Below are 23,661 nucleotides of genomic sequence, written 5' to 3'. Positions count from 1 at the left end.
TTCCTGGTCTGGGGGGTCCTGGTCTGGGGGTCCTGGTCTGGGGGGTGTCCTGGTCTGGGGTTTCCTGGTCTGGGGGGTCCTGGTCTGGGGGGTGTCCTGGTCTGGGGGGTCCTGGTCTGGGGGGTGTCCTGGTCTGGGGTTTCCTGGTCTGGGCTGTCCTGGTCTGGGGGTCCTGGTCTGGGGGGTGTCCTGGTCTGGGGGGGTGTCCTGGTCTGGGGGTCCTGGTCTGGGGTTTCCTGGTCTGGGGGGTCCTGGTCTGGGGGGTGTCCTGGTCTGGGGGGTTTCCTGGTCTGGGGGGGGTCCTGGTCTGGGGGTGTCCTGGTCTGGGGGGTGTCCTGGTCTGGGGGGTGTCCTGGTCTGGGGGTCCTGGTCTGGGGTTTCCTGGTCTGGGGGGTCCTGGTCTGGGGGGTGTCCTGGTCTGGGGGTCCTGGTCTGGGGGGTCCTGGTCTGGGGTTTCCTGGTCTGGGGGGGTCCTGGTCTGGGGGGTGTCCTGGTCTGGGGTTTCCTGGTCTGGGGTTTCCTGGTCTGGGGGGTCCTGGTCTGGGGGGGTCCTGGTCTGGGGGTCCTGGTCTGGGGTTTCCTGGTCTGGGGTTTCCTGGTCTGGGGGGTGTCCTGGTCTGGGGGTCCTGGTCTGGGGGGTGTCCTGGTCTGGGGGTCCTGGTCTGGGGGGTGTCCTGGTCTGGGGTTTCCTGGTCTGGGGGGTGTCCTGGTCTGGGGGTCCTGGTCTGGGGGGGTCCTGGTCTGGGGGGTTTCCTGGTCTGGGGGGTCCTGGTCTGGGGGGTGTCCTGGTCTGGGGGTCCTGGTCTGGGGGGGTCCTGTTCTGGGGGTCCTGGTCTGGGGGGGTCCTGTTCTGGGGGTCCTGGTCTGGGGGGGTCCTGTTCTGGGGGTCCTGGTCTGGGGGGTCCTGGTCTGGGGGTGTCCTGGTCTGGGGGGTCCTGGTCTGGGGGGTCCTGGTCTGGGGTTTCCTGGTCTGGGGGGTCCTGGTCTGGGGGGTCCTGGTCTGGGGGGTCCTGGTCTGGGGTCTGGTAAGGAGGAAATGACTGGCCTTGGGTATCTCTAGTCTGGGAGGTGTTCCAGGTCAGTGGGGTACAGACCTTGGAGCCTCTGTATTTGGGGGACAGGCCTTGTGGTCCCCCGGTTGAGGGGTCTCTGCCTTGGGTGTCCTGCTCTGTGGGGACAGGCCTTGGGGGTCCCCTTGTCTGGGAGGCTCTGCCTGGGTTGCTTGGCCTGGGAGGACAGGCTTGGGGGGCCCTGGCCTGAGGGCCTGGTTGGGGGGACAGTCCTGGAGGGGCCTGTGTGTGGGCGCCCTGGTCTGGGGGTTCAAGTCTGGAGACCATCCGGTCTGGGGGACTCGCTGGGGGGCTTGTTTGGGGGTCCCAGCCTGGGAGCTTGGGGTCTGGGGTAGCCCCAGTCTGGGGGGCCGGTCTGGGCAGGGCCCTGGTTTGGGGATAGATTCCTGAGAGGGGCGTCTGGTGGGGGGGCAGGAAGCCGTGGCTCCCGGAAGTGGAAGCCGGATCCCGGGACAGGAAGCCGCGGCCCAGGGCCGGTCAGCGCCCTCGGTTGGTGGCCGCGCTTCCTGGGCTCTGGGAGGGGCACATGAGCCTCCCTCCAAGGGGCACCCGAGGGTGGGGGGACGGGTCCGGCTGCCCCACACCCCCTGCGAGGGCTGGGATGATGGACCCTGACCCTCGCCTGCTGAGGCCCGGCCCACCTGCCGCTTTTTCCTGAAGATGGGGTGCTGACTCCACCGGAGGGTGCTGGGCCTGCACCCACATTCTGACACCTCAGGGTGTCCAGGGGAGGGGACTGCAGAGGGGGAGGGGCTCCCACACGGTGCTGGGGGCCGAGCTCTCACTGGCCATCTCAGCTTCCCCTGGCGCTTCCTACTCTGCGTGGCGCCAGGGCTTGAACCTGAGACAGGAGACACAGGGAGGCAAGGCTGGGACTCTCAGGTGCCCGTGGGGCAGTGCTGGGGTTTTGGTGCGGAGCCCACACCCCTGGGGAGGCGCGGGGGCCAGAGCGCACACCCGGAACAGGCCCTGAACCCAGGTCCCTGCAGGTGCCCGCTCCCCAGGCTGTGCGGTTCATGCAGAGGGTGAAGAAGCTGCGACTGGACGGTGAGGACTCCGCGAGTTGGAGGAGGTGAGGGCCGTGGCCGCGGGCTGTCTGCCTGAGTTCCCCAAATTGCAGCCTGTGGGGTGGCCCCAGGATCCCGCTTCCAAGATCCCCGAGAGAGAGGGACCCAGAGATGTTAGTTTTGTTTTTCTCTGCTTTACTGCCAGACACCCTCACTTTCGCTCCTTTTCCTTTGGAGAGAAAAAGAGAGCTTCCCCCAGTATCACGGTGCTTCCCACGTGGTGCCCGGGCTCACAGCCAGCCAGGCACCTGCCCTGCCGAGCTAACTCGCTCTTCCACACCGCTAGGCAGGAGGGAGGTAAGAGGCCGCCGGGGTGCAGTGTCGATGCCATGGCCTCTCACAGCAGGTCCTGGGTTCAGTCTCGGGCATCACCAACAGCCAGAGCTGAACAGTGGGGCAGGAGGTGGAGAGAGACAGAGAGCTGGCAGGGACACCCCCACCCCGCCCCTTCCGCCCCCAGGCGCTCGGCTCCTGGAGCACTCCTGACCTGCAGCCAGCTCTGAGGCCGGGGATTCCCCTACCCCGCCCTGCCCTGCCCCGCCCCGCCGTGGTGGGGCTCCCACTGGGCGGCCCTGGCCTGAGTGGACCCAGCTGTGTCAACTCTGGGAGGCTGGGCCCCGCCACCTTCGGAGGCTCCTCCATGCTGCACTCGGCCGCCCAGCTCCTGGCCCGTGTGGCCGCCCCCTGGGCCCTCTGCCGGGACGCCAGGCAAGCCCCCCCCCATCAGGTCACCCCCCCCCCCCCCGCCCCCTTGCTTCCTCTGCTCCGGAGCCCCGCAGGTTTCGGAGCTCCCCTGTCCGATTCCCAGCAGTGGGCGGGCAAGGCCTGGGTTTGGAGGCCTGTAGGGGGAGGTGCCCACCCTTGGGCTCAGGGTTTGACTCCCAGGAGTGAGTGCCGGGGCCTCCTTGCCAGCCTGAACCCCCCCCTTCCTGGCGTGCTCTGCTCAGTGCAGCTTCGAGAGACTGAGAGGAGAGAGACAGGGGAGAGACGGGGAGAGACAGAGGGGAGAGACAGGAGAGACCCCTTGGTCTCGAACACACTGTTTCCACAAGGGGCCAAGGGCTTGAACCCGGGGCCTCAGGCCAGGCACGGTGCGTGCTCGAACTTGTTTGTGGGTCGGAGATGGTTTGAGGGAGACACAGAGCCGCCTTCTGGCACTTGCGATGTTGGGGCTCGAACCCAGGGCCAGCGCTGTATCCGCTGCGCCCCACCTGGATTTCATTCACGTGTTGAGGGAGAGAGGGGGGGGTCCCCAAGCAAACCGCAGCCTGGTCCACCTGTCCTGCCCTCTCCCCGCCGAGCTGTCTCCCTGCGGCCACCCTCCGCCCCGCCCGGCCTCCTGGTCTGGAATGTTGCTGCCCGCAGCCCCCGGCCTGTCCCCAAAGCAAATATTTGCCCAATGCTCTGAGGCTCTGGGACAGGCAGGGCTGCGGGGGTGGGGTGGGGGAGTGGGATGAGGCCCCAGGCCCTGGGGGGTGGGAGCAACCTGGGACCCTCGCTGGGGTCATGTGACCTGCGGGACCATTCCTCCCACCTGCCGCTCCTGACACCTGGCTCCCGGAGGGCCCAGCCCTGGTTGAAGTCAGTGGGGTGACGGGGACCCCGAAAAGTCCAGGCCACGCTGCAGAGAGGCCTTGGGCCGGCGCCCAGTGGGAGCACCACGGAGCGCCATGGGCAGCTTGCGGGTGGTGGAGCAGGGCCGGGGGTCTTTCCTGCTCTGTCTTCCCGTCCCCCGTGCCCCACGCCCCCGCGTCCCTGCTCAGCTCGCCCACCTGCCCTGCTGACACCCTCCCCCGCAGCCTGGCGAGGAACCCCGAGGCCCCAGAGAGCATGGCGGCTGCGGAGGCGGGGGGCACAGGGGAGCGGGACTCCCCGGCCGCCCGCTTCCAGGTGCAGAAGCACTCGTGGGAGGGGCTGCGCGCCCTGATCCATGGTAGCCGGCGGCACTCGGGGCTCGCGCTGAGCAAGGCGCCCCACGACTTCCAGTTTGTGCAGAAGACCGACCAGGCGGGCCCCCACTCCCACCGCCTCTACTACCTTGGTGAGCAGCTCGGCCCTCCCAGCCCCCAGACCCTTCCTGCCCCTCACACCTCCAGGCCCCCAGACCCTTCCTGCCTCTCAAACCTCCGGGCCCCCAGACCCTTCCTGCCTCTCACACCTCCGGGCCCCCAGACACCTTCCTGCCCCTAACACCTCTGGGCCCCCAGACCCCTTCTTGCCCCTCACGCCTCCAGGCCTCCAGACCCTTCCTGCCCCTCACACCTCCGGGCCCCCAGACCCCTTCCTGCCCCTCACACCTCCAGGCCCCCAGACCCTTCCTGCCCCTCACACCTCCAGGTCCCCAGACCCTTCCTGCCCCTCACACCTCCGGGCCCCCAGACCCTACCTGCCCCTCACACCTCCAGGTCCCCAGACCCCTTCCTGCCCCTCACACCTCCAGGCCCCCAGACCCTTCCTGCCCCTCACACCTCCAGGCCCCCAGACCCTTCCTGCCTCTCACACCTCCGGGCCCCCAGGCCCCTTCCTGCCCCTCACACCTCCAGACCTCCAGACCCTTCCTGCCCCTCACACCTCCGGGCCCCCAGACCCCTTCCTGCCCCTCACACCTCCAGGCCCCCAGACCCTTCCTGCCCCTCACACCTCCAGGCCCCCAGACCCTTCCTGCCCCTCACACCTCCAGGCCCCCAGACCCTTCCTGCCCCTCACACCTCCAGGCCCCCAGACCCTCCCGCCCCTTACACCTCCAGGCCCCCAGACCCCATACATCCCACACCCTATAGACCCCTCACACAATCTCCCCCCCATTCCCTCTTGGACTCTCAGACTCCCAGGAAGCCTTCGGTCTCTCTCATCTCAAGGCCCCCTTGAGCTCTGCAGGGCCCCTGAAGAACCCTCACCACCCGTCTGGGACACCCTCCCTCCCCCGGCCAGTTTCTGGGATGGTGGTGACCAGGCCACGGGGCCTCTCGAGCCAGGATGTGGCCCTCTTGCTAAGTAGTCACCCCCCCCTTAGGCCTCCATCCAGGGACCCCATGTTGAAGCTCCCTGGACCGCACCAGGGAAGCCCTGCTCCTGGACCCTGGTCACCCGCCTTTGCCTTGGGAGGCCCAGAGGCTGCTGCCTCCAGACATCACCTCACAGACCCACAGAGCCAAAGTGGCTTCGCTCAGGTCCTGCCGTGCATGTGCGCCGGCCGGGGGCCAGGTGGCTCTCAGCCAGGACTGAGGTGCCCGCGGATGGCTGGGAGTTTCTGCCGCCCATCTGTTCCTGTGGTTCCAGGATCCCCTTTCTGTTACTCTTAGTTTTTTTTTTTTTTTTTTTTTTTTTTCCCAGAGCCCTGCTGAGTTCTGGCTGACGGTGGTTGGTGCTGGGGCTTGAATCTGCAGCCTCAGAGCCTCAGGCAGGAGAGTCTTTTTGTAGAACCATCATGCTGTCTCCCTGGACATGTTTGTTTTATTTTAGTAAGAGATACAGAGAGAGAGAGAGAGAGACAGACCAGAATCCTGCAGAGACAGAGACAGAGAGAGAGAGAGAGAGACAGACCAGAATCCTGCAGAGAGAGAGAGAGAGAGAGACAGACAGACCAGAATCCTGCTCAGCTCTGGCTAACAGTGGTGCTGGGGCTTGAACCTGCAGCCTCTGAGCCTCAGGAAGGAAAGGATAACTACTGGGCTGTCTCTGTCAGGCACCAGGCCTTGCCCCAACAGAAAAGTCGGGCTGGAGACGCAGGACTCTGCCTGAGGCCCCGGGTTCCAGGCCTGGCACCACCGTCGACCTGAGCTGAGCAGGGCTCCCAGGAGTCACAAGTCCTGTTTGGGGCGCAGGAGGCAGAAGGCCCGATCACCTCTCTTGGGGTGCAGGGCTGCTCCCCACTTCCAGGGGGCCACCAAACCAGATTCCCAGCCCTCCCGTCCGGGGCTGCTGGCTCTCCTTGGCTAGTGGTCACACCACTGCTCCCCTGCTGGCGCTGGTGCTGGCGCTAGCTGCCCGTGTGGCTTGGGCTTCTGGACTTGTTTCCTTAAGCCATGTGTCTCTTACTCAGAGCTGCCCGCCCACCCCAGGCTGGGGCAAATCCTTGTCCTCCTCCCAGCTGGCCGCCTCTCCCCGGGCCGGGCGGGGGCCTCGCTGACTGTCCCGCATGGAGCAGCCGCTGGCCGGAGCCCAGGGGTGTGGTGACGGTGACTCAACCCCAGGGAGGAGGTCTGTCCCTCCCGGAAGGCCTGGCCATGGTAGACACGTGTTTATCTGCGACCAAAGGTTTATTGACGTGTTTGTGTGAGAGAGGAACAGGGTGCCCCCACTGCCCCAGGGGTGCGAGGCGGGGGATTGAACTCGGGGCCTCAGGCTAGAGAGGCCAGCAGACGACCCACTGTGCCCCATCCCAGTCACAAAAATTTAAAATCTGTTAAATGTGGGCTCAGACCCCTGTGTGTGCTTGGGGTTCTTCCTTAGTTGGTGCTGGGGAGAAGAGACCCACAGCCCTGCCCACCCTCCATGGGCTCCCTGGGTGCTCTCCATGGTGCTGAGAGAGGAGAGACCCCACAGCCCTGCCCACCCTCCATGGGCTCCCTGGGTGCTGTCCATGGTGCTGAGAGAGGAGAGACCCCACAGCCCTGCCCACCCTCCATGGGACTCCCTGGGTGCTGTGCCTGGTGCTGAGAGAGGAGAGACCCCACAGCCCTGCCCACCCTCCATGGGGCTCCCTGGGTGCTGTGCCTGGTGCTGAGAGAGGAGACACCCCACAGCCCTGCCCACCCTCCATGGGTTCCCTGGGTGCTGTGCCTGGTGCTGAGAGAGGAGAGACCCCACAGCCCTGCCCACCCTCCATGGGACTCCCTGGGTGCTGTGCATGGTGCTGAGAGAGGAGAGACCCCACAGCCCTGCCCACCCTCCATGGGCTCCCTGGGTGCTGTGCCTGGTGCTGAGAGAGGAGAGACCCCACAGCCCTGCCCACCCTCCATGGGCTCCCTGGGTGCTGTGCCTGGTGCTGAGAGAGGAGAGACCCCACAGCCCTGCCCACCCTCCATGGGTTCCCTGGGTGCTGTCCATGGTGCTGAGAGAGGAGAGACCCCACAGCCCTGCCCACCCTCCATGGGCTCCCTGGGTGCTGTGCCTGGTGCTGAGAGAGGAGAGACCCCACAGCCCTGCCCACCCTCCATGGGGCTCCCTGGGTGCTGTGCATGGTGCTTGGGCTTGAACCCAGATCCTGCAGGGCCCCCACCAGTCTCTCCTCCTGCAGGCATGCCCTACGGCAGCCGTGAGAACTCCCTGCTCTACTCTGAGATCCCCCGGAAAGTACGCAAGGAGGCATTGCTGCTGCTGTCCTGGAAACAGATGCTCGACCACTTCCAGGTGGGCTGCCTGGAAGAGGAGGCCTTGGCCACGCAGCCACTTCTGGACCCTGGCTCCCCGCCTGGGCTCAGCCCCTCTCCCCTGCATGGCCGGCTAGAAGGCTCCAGCAGCGTCCCCGGATGCGGGGTGAGGCAGGCCCAGGCCCACTGGTGCTCCGTCAGCCCGCCCTGTCACCCAGACCTGTGGGACTCGGACCCGCGGCCGTCACAGGAGCATCCTAGGAGGCATGGGGTGGAGGGCGGCTGCCACTGCTCCTGGGTGGCCATTGTTTCCCTTTCCTTTTTATTTAACAGGAAAGAGAAATTGGGAGGGGAGACAGACGTGCAGATGCCTGCCTCCCTGCTTCACCACTCGTGAAGCGTCCCCCACCTGCAGCTGGGGGGTGGGGGCTCGAACCCAGGTCCCTGTGCACGGTCCCACGTGTGCTTGACTGGGCGCATCACCACCTGGATGGTGCCTCGGAGGCGGGAGCCCTGGCACCACGTGAGAGCCCCTGCAGTACCAGGGGAAGCCCCGAGGCTGGATCTCGCTGCTGATGGGACGGGGTGTGGAGGGAGGAGGGCGAGGTCTCCAGGCCCGTGTCCCCCCGCCCTGTGTCCGCAGGCCACGCCCCAGCACGGGGTCTACTCGCGGGAGGAGGAGCTGCTGCGAGAGAGGAAGCGGCTGGGCGTGTTTGGCATCACCTCGTACGACTTCCACCCGCAGAGCGGCCTCTTCCTCTTCCAGGCCAGCAACAGCCTCTTCCACTGCCGGGACGGCGGGGACAACGGCTTCATGGTGTGCACGGGCGGGGAAGTGGGGGGTGGGCACGAGAGCCAGGCTGCAGCCCCCTGACCGTGCCCGCCTGCCACCAGGTCTCCCCCATGAAGCCCCTGGAGATCAAGACACAGTGCTCGGGGCCCCGCATGGACCCCAAGATCTGCCCGGCCGACCCCCTCTTCTTCTCCTTCATCAACAACAACGACCTGTGGGTGGGCAGCCTGGAGACGGGCCAGGAGCGTCGCCTCACCTTCTGCCACCGTGGTGAGGCCCCTCGGGTGCCGCATCCAGCCCCTGCTCCGCTTTGCTCGGAGATGTGCAGGGAGAGAGGGAAAGAGCTTCCCTTGGTGCGGTGGGGCTCCAGCCTGGGGCGGCGTGTCCAGGCCAGCGCGGCGGGCTGTCCCTGTGAGCTTTTGTACAGGCTTCTTTTCTTTACGTTGGAGCAAGAGGAATTGAGGGACCGGGGGACGGCACAGGGGTCCTACACACAGTCTCTCGTGCCTGAGGCTCTGAGGTCCCGGGTTCAAGCCCTGGCACCACCATCAGCCAGAGCTGAGCAGGGGGCGGTGGCGCACATGTCAAAATGTGCAAGGACCCAGGTTCGAGCCCCTGGTCCCCACCTGCAGGGGGGTAGCTTCATGAGTGGGGCTGCAGGGATCTCTCTGTCTCTCTCCCTGCCTCCCCTTCTCTTGAATTTTGGCTACTCTAAGCACATATAATGAAAAGTTAAAGAACATATTTTCAAAAGGGGAAAGGAGAGACAGATTGAGAAGGGAGGGAAGAGAGAGAGAGAGAGACAGCGGCAGCCCAGCTTCACTGCTTGGGAAGCTTTCTCCCTGCAGGTGGGGACTGGGTTCTCGAACCCGGGTCGTCACGCACAGCATCCTATGCGCTCGTGTTGGTGTGCCACACCCGCCCTGTAGCCGTTTTGGAAGAGACAGACAGACTCCAGCGCCGCTCTGGTGCCTCTGACAGGCTGACCCCCCCCCCCCCCCCCAGGCTCGTCCAACGTGCTGGAAGACGCCAAGTCCGCCGGCGTGGCCACCTTCGTCATCCAGGAGGAATTCGACCGTTTTACCGGCTACTGGTGGTGTCCTAGGGCCACTGCTGAGGGTAGGTCCCCACGGCCTCGCCACCGCTCCGCCCTCCCGAGTTCCCCGAGCGGGGAGGCCCCTCGGACCCGATGCATGACTCCCTCTCAGAGTACTTGACTGTGATGCGGGGAGGGTGAGCACGGCCTTGGGGCTTCTCCTGTCACCTCGGCCCCTCCCGTGTGGTGCCGGGGCTCGACCTGGACCTCAGGCTGGACCGGGCCAGTGCCCTACCCAGAGAGCACTCTCTCCCACCCTGTGTTGCTTCCGGGCGCCTGTCACGTAGCGGGTGGGGAGGGGTGCAGGACGGCGTGAGGGTGGCGCTGGGGGAGGGCAGCTTGGGAGGCGGGACCCCAGCCCCTCCGGGCCCCCGTCCCCCCAGGTCCCGATGGCCATAAGGCCCTGCGGCTTCTGTACGAGGAGGTGGACGAGTCGGAGGTGGAGGTGATCCACGTGCCGTCCCCCGCCCTGGAGGAGAGGAAGACAGACTCCTACCGGTACCCCCGCACAGGTGACGCCCACACAGACGCACTCGAGGCCCCCCCGCACAGGTGACGCCCACACAGACGCACTCGAGCCCCCCACACACACACAGGTGACGCCCACACAGACGCACTCGAGCCCCCCCCCCCCACAGGTGATGCCCACACAGACGCACTCGAGCCCCCCACAGGTGACGCCCACACAGAAGCACTCGAGCCCCCCACAGGTGACGCCCACACAGACGCACTCGAGCCCCCCCCCCCCCCCGTGCCGTGGGACCTACCACGTGGTGCCCAGGCTCTCTGGCCCGTGGTCACTGCCCACACCCCTTTCCCCTATGTGTCCTCGTGACTAATTCATGATTGACTAGTGGTTTGGTCTGGACCTGCGCTCAGGGTTGAGCCCTCCCCTCCCCTCCCCTCCCTCTTGGTTTTTACTTATTTATCGCTGGGTGGAGAGGGGAGAGGGGAGAGAGAGAGAGAGAGAGATGCCTGCAGCCCTTCTCCACCGCTCGGGAAGCTTCCCCCTCGCAGGTAGGGACCGGGGGCTCGAACCCGGGTCCTTGTGCACGGTGACGTGTGCGCTCTACCAGGTGCACCGCCTGGCGCCTGTCTCTCACTGTCTCTGTCGTCACTAGTGCTTGTTCTGGGGCATCTATCTCCCCTCTTCTCTGAGGGCTCCTTCCCGGCACCCCTCCCCCGGCGTCCTCACCCCCATCGCTTCCTCAGGTAGCAAGAACCCCAAGATCGCGCTGAAGCTGGCGGAGTTCACGACCGACGGGCAGGGCAAGGTGCGACTAAGACGCCTGCCCACCCAGCTGAATTTCCTAGTGGGGGGGGGGGCGGTTTCCTGCCTGCTGAACCCTGAAGCCCCCCCCCAGACCTCCAACCCCTGTCTTCTCCCTCCAGATCATCTCGACCCGGGAGAAGGAGCTGGTGCAGCCTTTCAGCTCTCTGTTCCCCTCCGTGGAGTATATTGCCCGCGCCGGCTGGACCCGCGACGGCAAGTAGTGAGTGCGCCTTGGTTAGGGTTAGGGTGGGGTGGGGAGACGGGGAGGGAGAGGGAGAGAGGGGCACAGAGAGAGGGAGACGGAGGGAGAGGAGAGAGGGAGGGAGAGGCGGGGCTTCCTGGCACCACACCACAGGGCTGTAGTGAAGCTTCACAGGGCAGCAGAGCGAGATGTCTCTCCTGTCTCTCCTGTCTCTGTCCGTCTCTGCCACATCCCGGGAGCTGGGAGGCCCTGCTGGGAGCGGCCCCCTCCCCTGGGGCTGACCTCTCTGCCCTCCCTTCCCTGCCGGGCCCCAGCGCCTGGGCCATGTTCCTGGACCGGCCCCAGCAGAGGCTGCAGCTGGTCCTGCTCCCGCCCGAGCTCTTCATCCCGCGGCCCGAGGACGAAGCCCAGCGCCGGGCCCTGGCCGCCGCCCTGCCCCACACCGCGCAGCCCTACGTCATCTACGAAGAGGTCACAGACGTGTGGATCAACGTAAGGGCTGCAGGGCCCCTCACCCAAGCCCGCCCGGTGGGGGGGGCTCGAAATAAAGTCTCACTGACACCCCGCCACACCCACTGGGCCCGCCCCTCCTGGCCTTCCCGTCTATGTGGCCCGCGCCAAGGTCTTTAAAGTTTTATGACCAGCTGGGCCACGATCACTCACGCCACCCCCGACCCCGGCGGCCCCGCCACCTGACAGCCCTTCTCCCCTCCCTCCCGCAGGTCCATGACATCTTCTATCCCTTCCCCCAATCAGAGGGCGCGGAGGAGCTGTGCTTCCTCAAGGCTGACGAGTGCAAGACAGGCTTCTGCCACCTCTACAAGGTCACCGCCCTGCTCCGGCCCCGCGGCTACGACTGGACGCAGCCCCTCAGCCCCGGGGAAGGTGAGCCCCCCCCCCTGCACGGATGACAACGACTATGACGAATAAAGTTTTATTGGCACACGGACCACCTGGCCCCAGGTAGTGCGAGAGGGTCCTGTCAGAACCCACAGGGACGGGGGTGCAAGGGGCCCCTCTGACCTGTCCCCCATCCCCACAGATGAGTTCAAGTGTCCGATCCTGGAGGAGGTGGCCCTGACCAGCGGGGAGTGGGAGGTGCTGGCCCGGCACGGCTCCAAGGTACCACCCCCCCCACCCCCCAAACACACGCACTGGACCCAGGGCACTGATCGGTCCGACCGGGGCTGCACCTGTGGCCGGCAGGCCGGCAGGCAGGCAGAGAGCGAGCGAGTTAGGGAGCCAAGCGGGAAGGGGGCGCCGTAGGCTGGGGACTCCGGGAGGGGCGGGGCGGGGCAGGGCGGTCCGTGAGCCCCCCAGACAGCGCCGCTGCCCCCAGCTGTGGGTGGACGAGGAGGCACGGCTGGTGTACTTCCACGGCACGCGGGACACGCCACTGGAGCACCACCTGTACGCCGCCAGCTACGCCGCCCCGGGCGAGATCGTGCGGCTCACGGCGCCCGGCTTCTCCCACAGCTGCTCCATGAGCCAGGTGGGCTGCGCCGGGGAGGTGGGGTGGCCGGGGTGTGGGTGGGGGTGGGGGGGAGCGGGCGTGGGTGACGCAGCCCCTCCCACAGAACTTCGACATGTTCGTCAGCCACTACAGCAGTGTGGCCTCCCCGCCCTGCGTGCACGTGTACAAGCTGACAGGCCATGCCGACCCCCTGCACAAGCAGCCCCGCTTCTGGGCCAGCATGATGGAGGCGGCCAGTGAGTCCCCCACACATGCCCCCACACACGCCCCCCACACACGCCCCCGGCGCCAAGTGTGGAGGTCCTCTGCTGCCGGAGGAAGCTCGGATGCCGGCAATGAGATTCCGGCAGTGGGACCGCCCGCCACCCCCAGACACAGCTGCTGCTCCCCTGCCCCTCCTCCAGGCTGCCCCCCGGACTACGTGCCCCCTGAGATCTTCCACTTCCACACGCGGGCGGGCGTGCGGCTCTACGGGATGGTCTACAAGCCGCACGCGGTGCAGCCTGGGAAGAAGCACCCCACCGTGCTCTTCGTCTATGGAGGTCCCCAGGTGGGTGTCCGCCCTGTGCGCCGCCCCCGGGAACCTCGAGCAGGTGGGGCCTGGCTTGTTGCCAGACCCCCTCCCCCCTTCCCTGCCCACACCCTGCCCACCCCAAAGTGCAGGGCGGATCTCAGTGCAACTACTTAGAAGCCGGAGAGATAGAGCGCCCGCCTGGCACAGGTTCAAGCCCGGGCTCCACATGCGGCAGTGCCCCAACACCTGGGGAAGCTCATGGCAGTGCTCCTGCCTCACCCATATGCTCAACGTGCGCGCTCCCGCCTCTCTCGTTAAAAATCAACATTTTATCCAGGCCGTGCAGACAGCGGGATGGTTCTGCACAAGACTCCTGCCCGAGGCTCTGGGGTCCCGGGTTCACTCCCCAGCACCGCCATCAGCCAGAGCTGAGCAGGGGTCTGGGGTCTATCTCTCTGTATCTGTCACTAAGACTAGCAAAACCTATTAACGGGAGAGGGAGAGGGAGAGGGAGAGCGTGTGTGTCTCGCTGGGGCGGGTTTGGCAGGAGCGTCGTGGCCCGGGACTCGAGTCTGTGGCCCTCTAGCTGTCTCCAGCAAGGCACCGAGGGGCCTTTGTCTGCCCTCCTGGGCTCCCCAGTGAGGGAGGCTGTCTGCTCCCCTCCACCAACAGCTGCCTCCCCACTGGGTGTGGCGAGTGACATACGCTCAGGGCCCCGTCCCCATGACCCATTCCTGTCCCCGTGTCCCCATCCCCACCCCTTTGTTTCCTGTCCCCTTGTCCCCCATCCTTGTGTCCCTGTCCCTATTTCCCCATCCCCATGTCCATCCCCTGTCCCATGTCATCAAGTCCATGTCCTCGTGTCCTGTGTCCCCATGTCTCCCTGTCCCTGTGTCCCCCTGTCCCCGTGTCTCCCTGTCCCCGTGTCCCCATGTCGCCTGTCCCCGTGTCCAGGTGCAGCTGGTCAACAACTCATTCAAGGGCGTCAAGTATCTTCGGCTCAACACGCTGGCCTCCCTGGGCTACGCCGTGGTCGTCATCGACGGCCGGGGCTCTTGCCAGCGGGGGCTGCGCTTCGAGGGGGCCCTGAAGAACCAGATGGTAACCCCCCCTGTCCTGGTGTGCTGAGCCTGCTGGGGGGGAGCCCTGCCCTGGGTTCAAGTGCACAGGGCTGCCTGCAGGGGTGTGGAGGTGGTGACGACGGAGGACGTGGGGTGTTGGTGGTGGGTGGGCCTTGGGGTGGAGGGACATGTGACGAGGAGGGAGAGTTGGCCAAGGGGAGCCCTCTCCCCCCGCCCTGCAGAGGGCAGACCCCCTATGAGCTGGGGGGGCGGTTCCCGGACCCTGGCTGAGGCCCTCCACCCTGCAGGGTAGCCCCTAGGAGCTGGGGGTCCCCCGACCCTGGCTGAGGCCCCCCACCCCTGGCTGAGGCCCCCCACCCTGCAGGGCAGCCCCTAGGAGCTGGGGGTGCCTGACCGCTGAGCCCCTGGCAGGCGCAGCCCCCAGCCCGCCTTACCCTGCCCCCAGGGCCAGGTGGAGCTCGAGGACCAGGTAGAAGGGCTGCACTTCGTGGCCGAGAAGTACGGCTTCGTGGACCTGAGCCGCGTGGCCATCCACGGCTGGTCGTACGGCGGCTTCCTGGCGCTCATGGGCCTGGTGCACAAGCCACACGTCTTCAAGGTGGGTGCAGCCCCGCTCCGGGCCAGGGGCCGGGGCGCAGTGCGGCGGCTGGGGGGGCCCTGGCACCTGGCCGTCTCTCCCCGCAGCTGCCCGCCGCCCCGCGGGGCCGCCCCCTCCTCCTCCTCTCGCCGCCATGCCGGACGCCGCCCGCCTGCCCCCGCCAGCAGCTCTCCGCGAGGCCGCCCGCCCAGGACCCACCCGCCGCGACGGGCAGAGGTGGGGCCAGGCGAGCAGAGCGGCGGCGGGGAGGAGGAGGAGGCGGCCGCAAGGCGTGGGCCTGGGGTGGGGGGTCGCCCTGCACGGGGTCCCGGGGCTGAGGACCCCCCCACCCCCACCGCGCCAGTCCTCCCGGGGACCCCCAGCAGCCATCCGCCTGGGCCTGACCAGCTCCGCTCTCTCTCCCTGTCTTTGTGTCTGTCTCTCCCGCCGTCCACTGCGGCCTGCAGGTGGCTATCGCGGGCGCCCCGGTGACGGTCTGGATGGCCTATGACACGGGCTACACCGAGCGCTACATGGACGTCCCGGAGAACAACCAGCCGGGCTATGAGGCCGGCTCCGTGGCCCTGCACGTGGAGAAGCTGCCTAACGAGTAAGACCCGGCCTGCCTGAGCCCCCTGAGTGGAGAACCCCACCCCTTTGTCCCTGGAGACAGCTCACCCAGCTGGGGCCCAGGATCAGGCCCCCATCCCACATGAGGTGACCACAGCACCTGGGGAGGCTCCCTGGCTGTGGCATCCCTGCCACTGAAGTACACATGGAGGTGCCTTGGAGGGGCCTCAGGGTAACTCTGGATGCTGCTCGGGGTCCTGGGTTCAAGCTCTCTCTGGTCTTCCTCCCTCCCTCCCTCCCTCTGTCAAGTAACGAATGTAAATAGACAGTAATGAAATTTATTTTATTTATTTTTTAATATTTATTCCCTCATGCTGCCCTTTGTTGTTGTTGTTGTAGTAGTTATCTTGGTGGTGATGTCGTCTTTGTTGGATAGGACAGAGAGAAATGGAGAGAGGAGGGGAAGATAAAGGGGGAGAGACAGACCTGCTTTACCACCTGCAGGTGGGGAGTGGGGGGGCTCGAACCTGGCTGGATCCTTCTGCCAGTCCTTGTGCCACCTGTGCTTAATCTGCTGTGGTACCACCCGACTCCCGAAATTTATTTTTTTTACAATCCCCCCGCCCCCCCAGAGCCCTGCCCAGCTCTGGCTGACGGTGCTGCTGGAGATGGAACCTGGGACCTCAGAGCCTCAGCCAGGAGAGGCATTCACTTTTTAGCGTGTCATTTATTTATTTAGTGAGCGAGAGACATGCTAGATGGACAGAGAGAGGGAGATGGATGGATGATAGACAGAGACCCCCAGAGTCCTGCTCAGCTCTGGCTGATGGCGATGCTGGGGATTGAACCTGGGAGCCCAGAGCCTCAGGCGGGAGAGTCTGTTTACTGAACCCCTGTGCTGTCTCCCAGCCCAGTGCATGAGAGTTTAGAGAATGCAGGTGATGGTTCGGAAGCAGTCGGATTGCATTTTTGTGAAGTCCCAGCTCCAACAAAAGAAAAGTTAATCTTGAGTTCCGTCTAAGATAAAGGTCGAGAGACAGAGACAGACCACGAGATCGACTTAGCCCTGTGATCTCAATCTGGAGCCTCAGACCTGAAGTTTATTTTTAAAAATCACTCCCCCCCCCAACCCCCAGAGCCCTGCTCAGCTCTGGCTGATGGTGGTACAGGGGATTGAACCCAGGACCTCAAAACCTCAGGCAGGAGAGGCTCTGCAGAACCGTGATGCCATCTGCTCCTGCCCAGGCCTGTGCACTCCTCATCCCCTCTGCTTTTTTGTTTGGGGTCTGTTTTTGCCGGCAGCATGGCCTCAGGCTCCTCAGGTCCTGTGGTGTCTTGTAGAAGGAGGTGGAGCGAGAAGCCAGGAAGGGCGGGCGGCTTGTGAGTGGACGAAGCTGTTCTCAGTGAGGTCCCGATTCCCACCCCTGCCTGCTCAAAACCCTTTTTAGGGGCCAGGTGCTGGCGCACCTGGTTGAACACACACGTTTCAGTGAGCAAGGAACTGGGAGCGAGCTTCTGGTCCCCACCTGCAGGGGGAAAGCTTCATGAGTGGGGGAGCAGGGTGCAGGAGTCTCTGTCTCTCTTTTCTAATATTTATTTATTTATTCCCTTGTGTTGCCCTTGCTTTATTGTTGCAGTTATTACTGTTATTATTGATGTCGTCATTGTTGGATAGGACAGAGAGAAATGGAGAGAGGAGGGGAAGACAGAGAGGGGGGAGAGAAAGAGACACCTGCAGACCTGCTTCACCGCCTGTGAAGCGACTCCCCTGCAGGTGGGGAGCCGGGGGCTCCAACCGGGATCCTTAAGCCGTTCCTTGCGCTTTGCGCCACCTGTGCTTAACCCGCTGTGCTACCGCCTGACTCCCCTCGCTCTCTTTTCTAAATATTTACTAATGAAAAAGAGGGAGAGAGAGTGAACCAGACATTACTCTGGTCCATGTGCTGCTGGGAATTCTGAGAGTCCAATGCACCACCTCCCGGATCTCTGTCTCCCCCTTGCCTCTCAATTTCTGGCTGTCTCTATCCAATAAATAAAGCTTAAAAAAAAAAAACCTTTTCAGAAGGAGAAAAATGAGAAAGAAACATCCCCTTCGTGTGGTCACCGCCCCCAGGGCCCAGGGGGCAGCTTCCTAGCTCAGGCCTCCTTTCCTTAGAAGAGAACTGGGGGGGGGGGGTGCCCGACTTCCATCCGCCTCTGCCAGCCAGGCCACCCCATCCGTGTCCCTGTCCCCGGCTCACGCCCGCACCCCTTCCCCGCCCGTCCAGGCCCAACCGTCTTCTCATCCTGCACGGGTTCCTGGACGAGAACGTGCATTTCTTCCACACGAACTTCCTGGTCTCCCAGCTCATCCGTGCGGGCAAGCCTTACCAGCTGCAGGTACGGGTGGTCCCCGGCGCCCACCTTCCTTTAGCCTCAGCCACCCCCCCCCCCCCCCGTGTTGGGTGCTGGGCGCCAGACCCTTCAGGAAAGGGCCCTCCCGAAACGCAGGGCATCAGAGGCCTAAAACGGGGGTGTCTGGAAGCCAGAGGGATAGGGGGTGCCGGGGCTTCTGTGCGAGGGGACATTAGCTCCTGGCTCCGGAGGGGCGGGCTCTCCATACTGAGGGGGCGGGCCTCGGGGTGGTGGGTGGAGCCCAGGGCCAGGCCTCGTCCTGATTGGGCGCCTGTGTACCCTGGTTGGGCAGGTCTGCGTGGTGGGCGGGGCCTTAGCCCTGGGGTGGCTGGGGGCGTGGCCTCAGGATGTAGTGGGCGGGGCTTCCCGCAGAAAGGTCCTAGGGTTTTGGAGGGACCCTGGCCTGCACTTAGGGCGCGGGGAGGCGCGGGCTGCGCACCCTGAAGTCCCTGAGAACCTCAGGGTGGGTGGTTCAGTGGGAATGGCCCTTGGCATCTGACACCCCCTCCTCCCTGTGGACCAACGCCCCGAGACCGCTTGTCAGGACCTGGGGCCGTCCTGGATTGGGGGGGCCTCCAACCTATCTTCTCCGCCTCCCCGCCCCCGCAGATCTACCCCAACGAGAGACATAGCATCCGGTGCCCAGAATCCGGGGAGCACTACGAAGTCACGTTACTGCACTTTCTGCAGGAGCACCTCTGAGCCCCCACCCTGCTCCCGCGGCTGGGGCCGGGCCCTCACTTCAGAGCACAAGCAGCGGCGGCCACCCCACCCGTGGGGCCGGGACCGAGCGAGCGAGCGAGTGGCGGAGCCTTCAGGGTTTTTTGTATCTGCTCCCCTGCTGCACCATATCCCGCCACGGGATTCTCAGCAGCAGTGCAGCCGGTAGAGACTGAAGGGGGGGGGTGGGGGGTGGCGAGCGCCTGCACTCCTGGGAGCCCCCACCAGGCCTGGGAGCATGCCACCCCCAACCCTGCCTGCTCCTCCCCACCCACCCTCACTTCATAGCTGTGCCCATGTCTGGGAGGTGGTGCCCTCCATCGTTATTTAAAAGGTGGGGCAACCTCCCAGACCAACCAGCGCCAATCAGGGGGTCTGCTGGCAGTGAGGGTCCAGTCCGCACAAAAACTGGGGGTCCTCCCAAACTGGGAGGGGCCCCGCGCCCCCCTCCCCTCAGGGTCATCCGTAGCTGCCGCCCATCCCCACCCAGAGTTCTGACAGAGGCTGGCAAAAACAGAAAAAAGCAAAGAAAAAAAACAAACATGCCGCCTCTGCCACATATTATGGAAAGAAGATATTTTTGTCAATCCCTATTCTTTTATAATTATGCGTGTAAGATGTAGCCCCATTAAAAGATGCCACCCGGAAGCCGAGCCTGCCAGGGGCCTCTTCTAAGTCTCTTGCTGCAGGTGTGTGGGGGGGTGTCAGCTAGCTGAGGTCCCTCGTCAAACTGTGGGCTCAGCCAGAGCCAGGTGGGAGTTGACACCCTGGGAAGGGAGGGCGGTTCCTCCAGGCTGGGTCATTCTGGTTCTGCAGCCCACGAGCCAAGACAAGAGGCTCAGCTGAGAGGGGGGCAGAGAGCTCACCAGTAAGTTGCCTGCCTGCTGCCCACCCCCCAGAAAGACAAGCAGGCGGGCGGTATGTCTCGTCTCAGAACCACATGGGGAGGGCCGGTGCCCTGGCATTGAGGCAGCTCTGGGGCTCCGTCTGTCTCTCTGAATGAAAAGGTGACCCCCACGCTGTGTGTAGTCTGAGCAATAGCAGTGATGGGTTCGGGCTCACAGAAGCCATCTGGGTCAGAGGCGGAGGGAGATCTGCTCACACTGGGAATCTTTAGCAAAGAGCACTTGGCCCTTCCGGGGAATCATTGCCCGAGGCAGCAGCGGGGCACACACTCCACCGCCCGGCAGGAAGCTGCCAGCGCACAGAGGGGCCGAGCCGGCAGATACCGGGGCGGCAGATACCTGGGCCTCCTCCTGGCATGTGTGCTGGGCATCAGACTCAGGCCCTGGCCATGCTTCTGGGGCGCACTGGATGAAGTGTTGGCCTTGCCGCCATGAGGTCCCGAGTTCCAACCCCATCGTCCTGGGTGCTGAAGCCACAACTGTCTTTCCCCCATCTCGCTTCCTGAGGAATAAATACATTGAGTGGTTAGGGAGAGAGCTGCATTAAAACAGAATGGAAGAAAAACCACTGTAGCAGCCCTGGAGGTGGCACCCTGGCCAGGGCTTCAGTGCTTCCTGCGTGAGGCCCCGAGTTCCATCCCTGACGTTGAATAGACCGGATGCTTGCTTCTCTGAGCCACATCCATAAATCTTTAAGTTATTGGAAGCATTGATTTTTTAAAATATCTTCCCTTTTGTTGCCCTTGTTTTATTATTATTTTTTTGCAGTTATTATTGGCCTCGTAGTTAGGACAGAGAGAAATGGACAAAGGAGGCAAAGACGGGGAGAGACAGACACCTGCAGACCTGCTTCACCGCTTGTGAAGCGATTCCCCTGAAGATGGGGAGCTGGGGGCTCGAACCGGGATCCTTATGCCGATCCTTGCGCTTCGTGCCACGTTCGCTTGACCCGCTGTGCTACCGCCCACTCCCTGCAAGCATTTATTAACGCCACCGAACGAGCACACTCAGCTCCTGCGAACCCTAGTGGCAGAGTGGTCGCCTTTGACTACGGAGGATGGGGAGGAGGGTATCCTGTTGCTATGGTAACGCCCCTCCCCAAAGAAGGCCGCGCCCCGCCTCCGCCAACTTGGCAACAAGCCCCAGCCCCGCTTCCCCGGGGGCAAGGGATCTGTGGCTCATCACGTGACGGCGCACAGCCACTAGGAGCGCCCCTCGGGCGCCATGGCAACAAGCCCGACTCCCGCCCCCAAAATAGCGGCCCGCAGGAAGGCGGGGCGGGGCCTTCCGGGTCACGTGTCGGTGCCGCCGCCGACGTGGCCCTCCGCGGACGCCGTACGCGTCCCTCGCCGCGCTCCGTCCGCCGGCCCCAGCACAAGATGGCGGCGCCCAGCGCGGGGAGGAGCGGCGGCGGCGGCGGCGGCGCGGGCTGGTGGGGCGCGCTGCTGCTGGCGGCCGTAGCGCTGGGGCCGGCGCAGGCGGTGTCCGAGCCGCTGACGGTGCCGTTCGACGTGCGGCCCGGCGGCGTGGTGCACGCCTTCTCCCAGCACGCGGGCCCCGGGGTACGAGCGCCGCCGCCCCGGAACTGCAGGGAGGGAGTGGGGGAGGCGGCCGGGGCGGGGCCTGTGGCAGGGGCGGGGCCTCGACGACGGTGGGGGCGTGGTCGTGCGGGGGCGGGGCCCTGAGCGGATTGCGGTCTGATGGGGGCGGGGCTCCAAGGAGTGGGGGGGCACCGACTTAGGAGGCGGGACTGCAGGAGTGGGGCCTGGGGAGGGGGCTCTCTGACTCTGGGGGGGCTGAGGGGGCGCCGCACCCAGGTCGAGTTGGAGCCCCCAGGGTGGCGGCTGAGATCTGGGGGCCCCCCTCCGGGCCGGCGCCGACGTGTCCCCCGTTTCCATCCTGCAGGACAGGTTCACCTGCACGTTCACTTACGCTTCTCAGGGAGGCACCAACGAGGTGAGCGGCCGGGGAGACAGCAGGATGGTTCTGCAAAAGCCTCTCCTGCCTGAGGCTCTGAGGCCCCAGGTTCAAGCCCCAGCACCACCGTCAGCCAGAGCTGAGCAGGGCTCTGGGGGTGGGGGTGGGGGTGGGGGGGAAACAATGACAGTAACATCTATGGCCTGAGAGGGGGTGCAGTGGTTAGATCACTGGACTCTCAGGTATGAAGTCCCCCTGGAAAGCAAGGCTCTGACTTTAAAGTGGGCACTGCAGGCTGTCACGCTAGCTCACAGAACCTGGGCTGCCGCCCGGCTCCCACTGCACTGGGGGAAGCCCCCCTGCATGGCGAGGCCATGCTCCAACCCCCCCCCCCCCCGAGAATGTGCGTGTGTCTGGGGGGCTCTGCCGTGGGGCTGCAGCCACCTCCAACCCACGTCCTCTGGCCTGTGCCCCCAGGAGTGGCAGATGAGTGTGGGGACCAGCGAGGACAGCCAACACTTCACCTGCACCATCTGGAGGTGAGCCCGGACCGGCAGGTGGGGGGTGTCTGCCCTGTGGTGTCTCTGTCTCAGTTTCAAAAACTTGGCTCTGGGCGGTGAAACCCCCGTGACACAAAAAGAGAGAGAGAGAGAGAGAGAAGACTAAAAGAGGGAGTCGGGCGGGAGCGCAGCGGGTTAAGCGCACGTAGCGCAGAGCGCAGGGACCGGCGTGGGGATGTCGGTTCGAGCCCCCGGCTCCCCACCTGCAGGGGAGTCGCTTCCCAGGCGGTGAAGCAGGTCTGCAGGTGTCTTTCTCTCTCCGTCTTCCCCTCCCTTTTTCATTTCTCTCTGTCCTATCCAATGACGACGACATCAATAATAACTATAACAATAAAAAACAAGGGCAACAAAAGGGAATAAATAAATGTTAAAAAAAAAAAAAAAAGACAAAAATGAACAAGGAGAAGAGCCACAGCCCTCTTTTAAAATCATTGAATGCTGAGTTAACTTTGGGATTCCCTGCACCCCACGCTCTGAAACCTGACAGGGACAGCTGTTGCCTGTGTGTGTGTGTGTGGGGGGGGGCTGGGGAAAGTGCCTTGGGGCCGGTAGGAAGGACCTCTCAGCAAGGAGTAAGTTTGGGGGTCTCCCAGCAGCCCTGGCCTCACCCCCAGCCCCCTCCCGTCCACAGGCCGCAGGGCAAGTCCTACCTGTACTTCACACAGTTCAAGGCCGAGGTCCAGGGCGCCGAGATCGAGTACGCCATGGCCTACGTGAGTGTCTCGGGCGTTAGGGTCCGGCAGGGGTGCCCCCCACCCCCACGGCGCCTTGGGGTCTTGGGGTGAGGGGTGGGGGGTGCAGAGAGCTAAAGGAAGAGAGACAGACAGACACCCGCCAGGGGACGCTGGAGAGAGACATCGTGACTCAGAAGGACTCAGACTTCTTTGGGGGTCAGTGCCTCCCCCCAGCCGCCCAGTCTCCTGAGCACACATATCCACACACACCGCCCCCCAGGCTCAGGCTGCCTTCGGGCGAGAGAGCGACATCCCCTTGAAGAGCGAGGAGTTTGACGTCAGCAAAACAACAGGTGAGGGAGGGGGGCGGGAGCACCCCAGCTGGGTCCTCATCAGTTGTTAAGGTCCATGTTACTCAGTAACAAGGGAGAGGGAGAGGGTGGGGAGCAGTGTCCCTCAGGCCCAGGCAAAGCTGGGAATCGAACCTGGGAGCCTGCCTGAGAGTGCAGTGCTCTGCCCAGTGCGGCCCCTCACCTGGTCTTCCCGCCTTGCCCTCTCCTTCCTCCTCCCTCCCGTGACTCTTGGGGCACAGCCCCCCCAGTCCTGAGCACCCCCTGTCTCCCCACAGTGACCCACCGGCCGGGCACCTTCAAGGCCGAGCTGTCCAAGCTGGTGATCGTGGCCAAGGCCACCCACAGCGAGCTGTGACCGTGACCCCCCAGCATCCTGGCTCCCCTGGAGGCTCGGGGCCCCCGACTGCTTCTCCAGGGGGCAGGGCCCCTACACCCTCTGGCCCGGCCCGGGGGTCCCCGCCTGCCCGTTTGGCACCCGTGAGCACTGAGGACCAGACCCCTCAGCTTTAGTTGGTGTCGGGGCGCCAGAGACTCGGGGTGCCAGCCGGGGGGGCCAAGACCTCAGAACAACCACCCCCTTTCTGACACCCCCCCCACCCCTGGCACCTCATTCTGGGACCAGCAGGGGAAGACAGTGTCCCTTCGCCCTATTTTAATAAAAGACCTTGAAAGGGACCCAAAGAGGGGCTAGCTTTTGCCCACAAGGGTTGGGGTGTTGGGGGGGCAGCCATTGCTGGGGTGCTTCTGTGTGTGTGGTGGTGGTGAGGGGTTGGCCTGTTTCCTGCCCCCAGCGCCACATGGGCAAGTCCTATGGCCCCAGGGGAAGCTCCAGTGCTGGAGAGACCCCAGCTTCTAGATCCCCTGGTCACCTGCCTGCACCCTTCTCATCTTGAGAGTTGGGGTGTGTGTGGACACAGGGAGGAGAGAGAGAGGGAGAGAGACTGAGACTCTGCTGAGCTCTGGCTGATGCTGGGTATTGAACCTGGGACCTCACAGCCTCAGCAGGAGAGTCTCTTAGCAGAACCACTGTCTGTGCTGTCTCTTCAGGCCTGTCTCACTCTTTAAGATTTATTTCTTGATGAGAGAGAGAGAGAGAGAGAGAGAGAGA

The 23,661-nt window shown here is 64.5% G+C and overlaps 2 protein-coding genes across 7 annotated transcripts in view; both read left to right on the top strand.

Moving 5' to 3' along the window:
* Positions 1–18,797, top strand: part of DPP9 (dipeptidyl peptidase 9) — a 20,400-nt gene extending 1,603 nt beyond the window's left edge. Inside the window, exons 3-24 of one of the 6 annotated variants that reach the window (XM_060181947.1) lie at positions 1,868–1,952; positions 2,060–2,142; positions 3,937–4,178; positions 7,377–7,489; positions 7,783–7,953; positions 8,093–8,266; positions 8,344–8,512; positions 9,248–9,361; positions 9,722–9,850; positions 10,551–10,612; positions 10,731–10,831; positions 11,128–11,305; positions 11,536–11,698; positions 11,856–11,935; positions 12,153–12,305; positions 12,391–12,523; positions 12,692–12,837; positions 13,756–13,902; positions 14,329–14,481; positions 14,928–15,070; positions 17,298–17,409; positions 18,034–18,797. In XM_060181947.1, coding sequence (XP_060037930.1) covers positions 2,087–2,142; positions 3,937–4,178; positions 7,377–7,489; positions 7,783–7,953; positions 8,093–8,266; positions 8,344–8,512; positions 9,248–9,361; positions 9,722–9,850; positions 10,551–10,612; positions 10,731–10,831; positions 11,128–11,305; positions 11,536–11,698; positions 11,856–11,935; positions 12,153–12,305; positions 12,391–12,523; positions 12,692–12,837; positions 13,756–13,902; positions 14,329–14,481; positions 14,928–15,070; positions 17,298–17,409; positions 18,034–18,126 — 2,832 coding nt within the window. In that variant the 5' untranslated portion in view covers positions 1,868–1,952; positions 2,060–2,086 and the 3' untranslated portion in view covers positions 18,127–18,797. Of the gene's footprint in view, positions 1–1,867; positions 1,953–2,059; positions 2,143–3,936; positions 4,179–7,376; positions 7,490–7,782; positions 7,954–8,092; positions 8,267–8,343; positions 8,513–9,247; positions 9,362–9,721; positions 9,851–10,550; positions 10,613–10,730; positions 10,832–11,127; positions 11,306–11,535; positions 11,699–11,855; positions 11,936–12,152; positions 12,306–12,390; positions 12,524–12,691; positions 12,838–13,755; positions 13,903–14,328; positions 14,482–14,567; positions 14,698–14,927; positions 15,071–17,297; positions 17,410–18,033 lie in introns of those variants that run through there. The other 5 variants (XR_009547347.1, XM_060181948.1, XM_060181946.1 and 2 more) reach the window with 5 other exon arrangements.
* A 1,599-nt stretch (positions 18,798–20,396) lies between these two features.
* Positions 20,397–23,228, top strand: MYDGF (myeloid derived growth factor). Its single transcript, XM_007524938.3, has 6 exons — positions 20,397–20,611; positions 20,955–21,005; positions 21,444–21,505; positions 22,158–22,239; positions 22,481–22,553; positions 22,829–23,228. Exons 1-6 carry the CDS (start codon positions 20,429–20,431, stop codon positions 22,906–22,908), a joined length of 531 nt encoding a protein of 176 aa, XP_007525000.2. The 5' UTR covers positions 20,397–20,428; the 3' UTR covers positions 22,909–23,228.
* Positions 23,229–23,661: the final 433 nt, after the last annotated feature.

This window comes from Erinaceus europaeus, chromosome 23 (assembly GCF_950295315.1).
Source record: "Erinaceus europaeus chromosome 23, mEriEur2.1, whole genome shotgun sequence".
Taxonomy (NCBI): Eukaryota; Metazoa; Chordata; class Mammalia; order Eulipotyphla; family Erinaceidae; genus Erinaceus; species Erinaceus europaeus.
The sequence above is the reverse complement of the archived record's forward strand: the minus strand, read 5'-3'. Positions and strand labels throughout refer to the sequence as shown.

Excerpts from the sequence above, each read along its gene's own strand:
- MYDGF (XM_007524938.3), top strand. The coding sequence starts at position 20,429 with ATGGCGGCGCCCAGCGCGGGGAGGAGCGGCGGCGGCGGCGGCGGCGCG. Across the intron at positions 21,506-22,157 it reads TTCACCTGCACCATCTGGAG|GCCGCAGGGCAAGTCCTACC; the intron begins GTGAGCCCGGAC and ends TCCCGTCCACAG. Across the intron at positions 22,554-22,828 it reads TGACGTCAGCAAAACAACAG|TGACCCACCGGCCGGGCACC; the intron begins GTGAGGGAGGGG and ends GTCTCCCCACAG.